General features: G+C 45.0%; 1 protein-coding gene and 1 long non-coding RNA gene across 6 annotated transcripts in view; one reads left to right on the forward strand and one right to left on the reverse strand.

Moving 5' to 3' along the window:
- The first annotated feature begins 6,982 nt into the window (after positions 1-6,982).
- The window catches only part of LOC135098585 (uncharacterized), a 23,967-nt gene continuing 19,622 nt past the window's right edge, over positions 6,983-11,327 (forward strand). For 3 of the 5 annotated variants that reach the window (XR_010267138.1, XR_010267134.1, XR_010267136.1), the window contains exons 1-2: positions 7,240-7,324; positions 7,426-7,831. This is a non-coding gene — a long non-coding RNA (uncharacterized LOC135098585). Of the gene's footprint in view, positions 7,195-7,239; positions 7,325-7,425; positions 7,832-11,327 lie in introns of those variants that run through there. The other 2 variants (XR_010267135.1, XR_010267137.1) reach the window with 2 other exon arrangements.
- Positions 10,843-11,327, reverse strand: part of LOC135098582 (uncharacterized) — an 8,309-nt gene continuing 7,824 nt past the window's right edge. The window contains exon 11 of the mRNA XM_064000948.1: positions 10,843-11,321. Coding sequence (XP_063857018.1) covers positions 11,273-11,321 — 49 coding nt within the window. The 3' untranslated portion in view covers positions 10,843-11,272. The remainder of the gene's footprint in view (positions 11,322-11,327) is intronic.

Below are 11,327 nucleotides of genomic sequence, written 5' to 3' on the forward strand. Positions count from 1 at the left end.
GTGACCTTAAAACTTCATCACCTGACCTTAATTTCTTATATATATATATATATATATATATATATATATATATATATATATATATATATATATATATATATATATATATATATATATATATATATATATATATATACTTCTCTTCCGCCCTATATAATGTTTTACCCAGCAGTCATCCATTTAGGGTAATTTTTCTGTGATCTTACTGCTCAATACGAGATATTTGCTAACTGACCTGTATGAACTTTACGAAATGTTTATACAATTCATCTACATTTACTTCACCTAATCCCCTCATCTCGGCCCCTACCATCCTCTCCACTCCCTCCTCTACTCGCCTTGACCTCACCTCTCTCATTTCAGCATGACCTGACATTCCAACACACTTACACTCCCCCCTTCCTCTTTGCTCCGCCCCTTCCGGACACATCTTCCCTCCTCTTGTCCTACACCCTCACGCCTCACCTCACCTCTCTCATCCTGCCTTATCTCTCTGAACTCCGTCCCTGACCTGACCTCACCCTGCATCCTTTGCCAGTCCACTCCTTGGAGGTACCTTTTTAATTCTTCAAAATCTGCTCTCCTAAAGTCAGGTATTTTACTAGTGTTTTTGCTTCTAAAAGTTTCTTCCCATTCTAAATTGTACCTAATTTCCCTATGGTCACTGTTACCTAGCTGTCCTCCAACCTCTACCTGCGTGACTGCTTCCTCCCTGTTAGTAAGAATTAAATCTTGAATATTATTCCCCCTTGTGTGTTCTACGACTACCTTTTTTAAAAAATTATACTGAATTACCTTAACTTAGTAGTAGTATTAATTATTATTAATATTATTATTATTATCATTATTATCATTATTATTGTTATTATTATTATTACTATTATCGTTATTATTGTTGTCATTTCGTTAGTAATTGATATGTAATTATATAATTGTGTTTTGGTCTTTAGGTTTTCCTCTATTCTCTCTCTCTCTCTCTCTCTCTCTCTCTCTCTCTCTCTCTCTCTCTCTCTCTCTCTCTCTCTCTCTCTGTTTTTTCGTAATTAATGATATTTTTTCAGCTAACATATTTTAACGAACACCCAGAATATAAGAAGATTACCGAACTCAGTAATAATAATGAAAACTCCAGAAAACTTCCACGAAATTTTACAAACGGGGCCAAAAAAAATCATTATATCGAAATGGAAAACACAGCCAGACTAGATTATATTACATATTCTGAATACAAAAGTTTTTTTACTTTACAGATAAGTAAAGAAAACACACATTCCTCACCGTATAAAAGAAATATTTTTTTTTAAATCCGCCAGCTGATCCACATCAAATTTGAAAATACGAGCTGTTAGACAAGGTTTTATTGGATATCATTACTGGTGATATATTTCTTATATTTTTTAAGTCTTAAATTAAATACTAAATCCTAGGTGTGCCAATAAGAAAAATGAAAAATAATACAATACCGAGTGTTATGTTTATCCACAAACAACAACAACGGCTACTGCAGATTTTGTTGCAAATTGTAACTTCTTATAGTTTTATAATACTAAATCAGATATCAAAACAATGCCAACTCTATTAATAAAAAAAAAGAAAACGATGTCTATTTTGGGCCGAAATGTTTTTTTTTTTTTTCGCCTCTCCTCCGTACCTCTCACCTCTTTCCTCCCTCTCGCACTCTTCCTCTTCCCCCTCCATCTCCTCCTCCTCTATTACTCCTGTACACCCGAGTCTAAATATCACCTGGAAACATCTGTAAAACCCTGCAGATTATGCTTAATGTTGATGGGGAGAGACGGGAAATTCTTACCTTGTCAGCGGCGAGGTGGGGCAGGGCTTCGCGTGGCACGGCAGGGCGAAACACTGAGCCAAGGATATCATGGTGTGGTATTATGATAGTGTAGTGTGGTGGTGATAACAATGCACTCCCACTCACTTCACTGCCCTGTGTGTGTGTGTGTGTGTGTGTGTGTGTGTGTCTCTGTGGCGCCGATGAGAGACGAGTAATGTAAATTGTATAACAGGTGTTTAGGCCTTTGACTGCCACTTGGTAAAATTTTCCCGAATTATCAATCAAACTGAGACATCTTTACTTGATCTCCAGCAACATCTAAACTTTAAACTGGGTAGAAATGGGATGATGAGTGGATGAGTGTGGGTAAGTGTCAAGTGGGTTAGTGGTACCAGACGGATGGGTAGATGGGTGGGTGAGCCTGTAGGTAGTGCGTGGTGGGTAATAAAAAGATTATAATGATAAACGGCTTATTGGTATGGCAGTTGTTACACTGAAAACATGCAGTGGGTTTGGGGAGGCTTAAACCTAAACGTAAGAGAGAGGAACTAACTGTTAGTGACTCACAGCGTGGTGGGCATCGCGCTGAGGCGGTATCGCTCTTTGTGCGGCGCCTTCAGGTGCGTCTTCTGGTTGTGGTTTCGTGTGGAACGGACCGAGCGAGGCGCGTCGGGCGGCAGCATGTGGCGTAGGCGTAGGTGGGGCAGCAGGCCCTTCCCAAACTTCTCCGGGTCTCTCGGTGTCTGGCCGACAAGCTGGGCAGACTCAGGGTGGTCAGGGCGTCCTGGATATGGTTGAGTGGGTGGCTGGATGGTGAGGTAATGGAAGTGGATGTGTGTGTGTGTGAGTGTCAGTCGGTGGATAGATGGAGTTACGCCTGTGGGTATGTGGATGTGAGTTGGTGGATATGGGTGAATGACTGAGTGGATGGGTGGATGTGATTGAGTAAGTAGTGGATGGGTTAGTGGGTAGGAGACGGGTGGGCCTGTAGGTGGTGTGCAGTGGGTGATAAACAAAATAGTAAAGCACAGTTTAATGATATGGTAGTTGTTACTCTGAAAATATACAGTGGGATTGGGGGAGGCTTAAACCTAAGCGTAAGGTTAATCTTAAGAGAGGAGCTAACTGTTAGTCCCTCGCACCACGCTGGGAATCCTGCTGAGGTTGTATCGCTGTGTGTGCCGCGCTTTCAGGTGCGTCATCTGCTTGTGGTGTCCTTGTTATAGTTTTATAATACTAAATCAAATATCAAAACAATGCCAACTCTATTAATAAAAAAGAAAAGGATGTCGATTTTGGGCCGAAATGTTTTTTTCTTTCGTCTCTCCTCCGTACCTCTCCACCTCTTCCCTCCCTCTCACACTGTTCCTCTCTGCCCTCCACCTCCTCCTCCTCCTCCATTACTCCTGTACACCCTAGTCCAAATATCACCTGGAAACATCTGTAAAACCATGGAAATTATGGTTAATGTTGACGGTGATAGACGGGAAATTCTTACCTTAGCAGTGGCGGGGCGGGGCAGGGCTTGGCGGGGCTCGGCAGGGCGACACGGGGAGCCAAGGATATAATGGTGTGGTATTATGGTGGGGTGGTGTGGTGGTGATAACAATGCACTCCCACTCACTTCACTGCCCTGTGTGTGTGTGTGTGTGTGTGTGTGTGTGGCGCCGATCAGAGACGAGTCACAAAGCTGTATAATTGGTGTTTAGGCCTTTGATTGCCACTTGGTACACCTTTCCCTAATTACTGACCACTTTGACATCTTTACTTGATCTTCAGCCACATCCAGTCTTTTAACTGGGTAGAAGTGGGATGAGGGGTGGGTGAGTGTGGGTGGGTGCCGGGTCAGTTAGTGGGTAGGGGACTGGTGGATGGCTGGGCGGGTGTGCCTGTAGGTGGTGTGCGGTGGGTAATAAAAATGTTACAGTAACAAACGGTTCATTGATATTGCAGTTGTTACACTGAAAATATACAGTGGGATTTGGGAGGCTTAAACCTAAACGTAAGGTTAATGTAGAGAGAGGAACTCAGTGTTAGTGGCTCGCACCACTGTGGAAATCGCGCTGAGGCGGTATCGCTCCGTGCGCAGCGCCTTCAGGGGTGTCATCTGCTTGTGATGTCCTATGGCACGGATCTGGCGAAGCGCGTCCTGCGGCAGCGTGTGGCGTAGGCGTGGGTGACGCAGCAGGCCCTTCCCAACCTTCTACAGGCTCTTTTGGTATCTGGCCGACAGACTGGGCAGACTCGGGGTGGTCAGGGCGTCCTGGATGAGTGGACATGGTTAAGTGGGTGGCTGGATGGGTGAGGTAATAGAAGTGGATGGGTGGGTGAGTGTCAGTCGGTGGATAGATGGTTGGAGTTAGGGCTGTGGGTAGGTGGATGTGAGTTGGTGAATATTGCTGAATGACTGAGTGGATGGGTGGATGTGTTTGAGTAAGTAGTGGATGGATGGATTAGTGGGTAGGAGACGGGTGGATGGATGGGCGGGCGGGCCTGTAGTTGGTGTGCGGTGGGTAACAAACAAGTGGAGAGCCAAGGGTATCGTGGTGTGGTATTATGGTGGTGGTGTGTGGTGGTGACAACAATGCACTGCCACTCACTTCACTGCCCTGTGTGTGTGTGTGTGTGTGTGTGTGTGTGTGCCGATCAGAGACTAGTCACAAAATTCTATAACGTGTGTGTGTGTGTGTGTGTGTGTGTGTGTGTGCGTGCCGATCAGAGACAAGTCACAAAATTCTATAACTTGTGTGTGTGTGTGTGTGTGTGTGTGTGTGTGTGTGCCGATCAGAGACAAGTCACAAAATTCTATAACTGGTGTGTGTGTGTGTGTGTGTGTGTGTGTGTGTGTGTGCCGATCAGAGACAAGTCACAAAATTCTATAACTGGTGTGTGTGTGTGTGTGTGTGTGTGTGTGTGTGTGTGTGTGTGTATGTGTGTGTGTGTGTGTGTACATTACTTACTCGTGACTCATTAAGCTTCAGTATAGATGCTGTAATCTAAAACGCTTTGCTCTCATCACGATTATTTTCTAAGGCCATAAAGATGATTAGCTGGGTTCTCAAGAGTGTTTCTCCGGTAAAAATGTAGAAATCTTGCTAATCTATCATTAGAATCGTAAAAAAGAACCCTTAAAGACCAGTAGTTTCAACTAAAGCCTTTGAAAGCAGTCGGAGTGCAGCGCAAAGGCATTTCAGGATTAGAGAAACATTAGTGTCCTTATAATTCACGTTGGATTGTAGTACGTTCACTAATATATACACAAGGAAAGTAATGTTTGCGCAGCTGTTTCCCCGTAGACAGACAGTTGATAGGTCAGGTGAGGTGAGGTTGAGGTCGCTTGACAGTAGTAGTAGTAGTAGTAGTAGTAGTAGTAGTAGTAGTAGTGATGGTAACGTATAATTCAGTAGTAATATTAATACACAGTAGTGATAATACGCATGTACAAGCAGTGAGTTTGGAAGTGCCGCCGCCATTACCATTGCCATGTAAGGAGATACAAGCTCAAGGATCAATTTATAAGACTGAAAATACTCGTTGTTTACCTCCACTCAGGTTTCTCAGCGGGAGAGGCAGCGGTTTCTTTCATAATCATATCAAGCACCTCATAACTTCCGTTTTTTGTGACGCCTTAACCCAATAAATTCTGTAACAGCTCAAAATTTGATACTAGCTCATCTCAGCGGGAGAAGTAGCACTCATCCCCGTAACCTTAGCCTGTGACATGTGACCTCAATGTTGCGACGCCTTGACTCACTAAAAATAAAATAAGTAAAAATTAATTGAACCAAACTCTCTCTCTCTCTCTCTCTCTCTCTCTCTCTCTCTCTCTCTCTCTCTCTCTCTCTCTCTCTCTCTCTCTCTCTCTCTCGTGACTAAGATTAATGTAGCAGCAATCCACCAGCCTCCAGTCAGCTTCCAGAAAGGCTTGGGTGTAGAGACAGGCAGGCAGGCGGGTAGGCAGGGTGAGTGGAGTGGACAATGATGTGGAATGATAAGACTGTGGAGAGAAATGAGACGAGGCGGGACGGGGCGGGGCGGCAGTTGGACCGCCAGATTCTCTCCAGGTATCGGGCGTTCTGTTAGTGTGTGTGTGTGTGTGTGTGGGGCGTTGTGTTGACTGATGGCTTCTGTTAGCCACCAATCATTACTGCTGCTACTACTATTACAACAATAATAAAGCTGATACTGTTATTATTGTTATTGTTATTACTTTTTTATTACTTATTATGATTACTTCTATTCCCCCTACTGTTACAATCATAACCACGACCACAACAACATAACTGCTACAAGTATTATTACTACTACTATTACAACAAAGATACTACTACTACTATTACTACTACTACTACTACTACTACCACAACAACTGCCACCACCACCACAACCACAATTACTACCCACCACCACCGCCGCCGCCGCCACCACCACTAACTGAATGGCCGTCACGATGTAAGAAAGACGTAGCATAACAAGACGACTCCTCCGCTTGTTCTCTCCACTTAATACTAAGACGAACACACACATGAATTGAAAACCACACAGGCGTTCCCACCACCTTCAATATATACGTGGCAGGTGTTTTTTTTTTTTTCTTAGATAGATAGATAGATAGGTAATGATGGGAAAAAGAAGGTGTTGACTTAAAACATGTTGTAGAAGGAAACATTTGTTCTTCTCGATAAGCTTCAGTTGAGATCTAGGAGGAAATACTGACAGGGGAAAAGAAAAATAGAGAAAGAAAAAGAAAATTTTGCAATGATTCGAAACTTGAAGCGAAGCATTTGAAGATGTATTCAATCCCTCTCTCTCTCTCTCTCTCTCTCTCTCTCTCTCTCTCTCTCTCTCTGAACAATTTAATCTAAGCGGGTTTCGAACTGATAACTTTAAAGCAATGAGACAAGCACTTTACCACGGAGCATTTAATTGTTCTGACTTTCGCAGACGTGTGAATATTTTGTTTATTTATTTATTCATTTATTTTTGTCATCGTTGTTGAAGTGTTCCCAGTCGCCTTTGAAAAGTTCCCTGCACTCTCCAGCAGCCGCCACTCCTGCACGTTGCGTAGTCACACCATTGCCGCACAGAGACGCCCACCACCTCCTTCTGATTTATTTCCACCTAAATATTTTCACGCGCCTCTGCACCTCAGCCTGGTGTGTGTGTGTGTGTGTGTGTGTGTGTGACTAGTACTATAAAAGGACTAGTGACAGCGGTGTTTGGAAGCAGCAACGTGGCGGCGGTGGCGGAGATAATCATAATTGTTGGCGCGGGACAGGAGGCCAGTGTGGAGGGCGTGTACAGAGGCAGACGGCACTAGTGGTTAAGCTGTGCGTGTTCAGAGTGTTGGCGAGTCGATGAGGATAGTATGGAGGCCTGAATTCAGTGTCGTTAGAGAGAAGGTGCTTCGCCTCGTGTCTCGTGTTCACGGAGTGGGTCGGTGGTGGCGAGGGTGGCGGGTGGTGGGCATGCGCGATCACGGCTGTGAGCTGAGAGCCTCTCAGAGTATAGGCGACTGGAGTCCCTAAGCCAGTGAGGGAGAGAAGGTTTATGGTATAGGATTTATTAATATTGATGTTGTTTTGTTTGGTTCTGTCATGATTTGCCTGCTACTTATTTTCCTTGTGGTGCAGTGAAGTGAATGGCGTGTGGCGGTGAGGTGAAGCGTGGCGTGTCCCTCGATCTGGTGCTGAGCGCGGTACTTGGTTTTGACTTACTGCCTAAACACGGGCTTACTGATGGCTGTGGCACGCACCAAGGGCGATAATGGCGATGCGAGGAAGGAAAACCTGTGCTAAGTTCTGAGGTGCGGTGACAAAATTACTGTGTTGTGAGTGAATAAAATTCGTTCCGTAAGCCGCGGCCGCCTGTCACTGATGTTCTGCTGTTACGTTGTTGTTGCCGTGATCCAATTAGACAGTGAAAGAGATCGTCGTGATCCCAGTGCAGCACTGTAATGCCGTGCTGCCGGGAGTGTTGCCGTGCTGCCTTGCTGCCAGGAAGTGCTGTCGTGTGCTGGGAAGTGTTGCCGCGCTGCCGGTAAGTGTTGCCGTGTGCCGGGAAGGCTCATTAGGCCGCTAATGACACGCCGATATTGAGAGGGAGGGGTGGGAGATGGTGCGGGAGATCGGGAGGGAGGGGGAAGGAGGGAGGCAGGAAGGGAGAGTGATGAGAGGAGTGAGGGCGGGGGAGTGACGCAGGAGGGTCACTCATTACGCTCTCCACACGGCCATTAAGAGTTTTATTTGCAACAGTCAGGATAAAGAAAATAGCCTTGTACTGGTTATAACAAATCACGGAGGCCGAGGTGGGGCTGTGTGGTGCAGGTGGGCGGCGGAGTGAGTCGGGGCGGGATTGTGTGGGTGGAGATGTGTGGCGGGGTGAAGCGGGGCTGTGTGGGTGCAGGTGGGCAGCGAGAGAGAGAGAGAGAGAGAGAGAGAGGCTGGCTATAACTGAGGTGCAGAAATGCTTTTAAATGAAAAACAAGTTCTGTCCCCTTTACTAATAAGAATGTGTCCGTCTCTCTCTCTCTCTCTCTCTCTCTCTCTCTCTCTCTCTCTCTCTCTCTCTCTCTCTCTCTCTCTCTCTCTCTCTCCCCGTGACGGTAAGAGAGGATTGGCTGTTAGTACAATAGGATCTGGTTGAAACGTTCCAGTTATGCTCTCTAACTACACTTAACTAACTTTTCCAATATGGCAACACGTGATTGTCCAGAACACTCCCTCCACCTCCCCCTCTTGCCTCCTCGAGTGACTGCAGGCGGGGGCGCGGGCGGTGGGACGTGATGAGAGGGGATGAGAGGGGCAGTGGCAGTGATGGGCAGCCTGGTGATGTACGGAACAGTGTTAAGAAAGAATGGGATGAGTGAGTGAGTGAGGGTGGTGAATACGCTTCTAACTCAAGGACAAAACAAACACACCACCAGACAAACAGGAAATGCAATCAAGCCTCGGGTCTCCTTTATCAGCGAACAGTTGCTGTATTCCACGAGGCAACACAACAAGGAAGCATTTCACAAGCACTCAGGAGTAACGTGTCACATGCAGCCTCTTGCTTGATAACCTGCCTATTTACTTTTTCGTACTATTCTTCCTTCACTTTTATATTCCCTCTCACGCCGCCTCCTGCTGCCTGATCAGCCTCGTGTGAATGTCGCTCACACACTTTCCTGTCCTCGCCGCCTTTACTCTGCTCTCCTCCACTATAATATTGTTTTCCTCTTCCTCTTTCACAGCTTCCTCTCTGGCCATGTTCTTTTACCCTCCTTTTTTATACTTCATCCTAGTTATCTCAAATTCTTTCTTTCCCTATCTTCTTTCTTCCTTCGCGGCTCAGTTTTACGCTACACACATTTCTTTCCTCCCTGCTCGCTACAAACCTACTGACACTTTTACTCTTGTCACAGCACGGCGGTCTTTCCTTCTTGCTTTCCTGCGTGACTCCTTTTACGTTCTCTTTTATTCCTACTTTTCCCACTCCCGTCTCTCCTTCCCTCCTTTCCTTCCCTCGCCGCGGCCGCCACCAACGTCCTCAGTCAACCCGCCTCTCTCACTTGCGCATGTCACCTTCGCTCATCACCGCCACTCCCTCACTCACTGTCTTCCTCACCTCACGCTAGTCCCTCTCCTCTTCCTGCTCTTCCTCTTCTTCCTTCCCTCTGCTCACACCCACCTGCTGCACACACCTGGCACTCGCGGCGACAGAGAGCACGTGTGGCTACAGCGATCCGTGAGGAAAGCGACACCACAGGACTCAAAGGTCAATCTTTTTCCCTCGTTTGTGACCACCGAGCAAACAGCGACAAAAAGCGACAAAAAATATCACGAGATTCATGAATGTGATCACATCTGCTGCACGATAAACTCTCCCCAGCACCAGGCAGCGTGACGCCAGACTTTGGGGGGGTGGGTAGAATTTTGTAGAATGTAGAATTTTGCACCAATTTTTATTTATTTATTTATTTATTTTATTTTTTTTTTATTTTTTTATTTATTTTTATTTTTATTTTTATTTATTTTTTTTTTATTTCGTGTGTATGTCGCGTTACGTGCAGGTAATTGCTAAGCGAGCGTGTGCGTGGCAGTGGGCCAATTTGACACAACGTTTTCATCTCAGTATCTGATGAATGACCGCCAGGAGTCAGGTGAAGGAAACAATGGGTTATTCAAGAGGGGAGTGCACTTCGCGAGGAACACAGTTGATATGATGTTATGAGTTAGTGATGAAGTGGATGTGTTTCAACTTTACCAAATAATAGTGGTAAATCTGACAGTCTTCTACAAATGGGCGCCAGGAATCAGGTCAAGGAAATAACTGGTCATTTCAGGGAGGGAATGCAGCTAATACGATGTCATGAATTAGTGATGAAGTGGATATGTTCAAACTTTACAAAATAGTATTGGCAAAACTGATAATATTATCCTTACATTGCTAACGTTTAGTGACCTAAGAAGAGCAGAACACTCTCCTAATTATGTACAGTTTTAATTCCTTTGATATTTCTGCTTAATTAAGTCTGCATGGTCAGTCACTGATTCAGAGTAACTAAATCTAATTATCACGAAAACAAACGCTCACTACAGTGTGTCCAATTTTAATTTTACCTGCAATCAGATATTCAAGTTATGATTGACATCCTTTTGAATGATGGTGTTAAACATCATACTTGCCGTGCATTCCCGTTCAGTGAAATTGGCGGGGGACCTTTGCTGCTACGTCTTGGATCAGTGTTCCTCAGTCTACCACTCTAATTGGGAATTGGTTCTTAGATAGTGGTAGGTGAATGGAGTAGACTTACTAGTCAAGTTGTTGGTGTTGAGTCATTATTGAGCTTCAAAAGTAGATCAGATTAATTACTGTGTGAGGATGATAGGTGCAAATAGATATGTTTCATGATGCCACTATTACGTGTTGGCCTGGTGGCTTCTTGCAGCTTCCCTCATGTTCTTGTGTTCTCAAGTGATGCCCATGGCTTGAAATACAACACACCTCTATTATCGTTTTGAAGACACCACACCTGTTGTGTATTGAGCCCAGGGGAAGGTGAGGAATGTAGACACGGCGTGGCAGTTACCAGGTTTATTGTTACCCATCACCAGTACAGACCCGAATCAATACAAAAGACTCGGTTTCGTAGTAACAGAATCCATCGAGCAAAGAATCACTACAGCATCGTTTGCTACGACGGACAACAGAGAATATAGCTTGCTGAGCATTTTATTCATTATTTCAAGAATAAGGAAACAGAGATATCAATACAGAGCAAAATTATTGAGTATACTAGCTATCTAATACAGAAGGTCTATTCCCTAAACCATTATATAGTACCTGGCAGGTAGATTCTACTTGTCTTAACATATCGTAGTCTTCTTTGACAGTACCTCAGTCGCTGTGGTGAGAGAACAAAGGGTCTCTGAATGCTGGCCTTAGTTATGGTCCGCATGATCCTCTCTTCATGCCTTACCTTCCTTGTTGACTGGGTTACAACGACTCTTTTCCGGAAGCTGCTTCCTGTGTCACAACAAGAGACCTTTCC

The sequence above is a fragment of the Scylla paramamosain genome, unplaced genomic scaffold (genome assembly GCF_035594125.1).
Source record: "Scylla paramamosain isolate STU-SP2022 unplaced genomic scaffold, ASM3559412v1 Contig69, whole genome shotgun sequence".
NCBI lineage: Eukaryota > Metazoa > Arthropoda > Malacostraca > Decapoda > Portunidae > Scylla > Scylla paramamosain.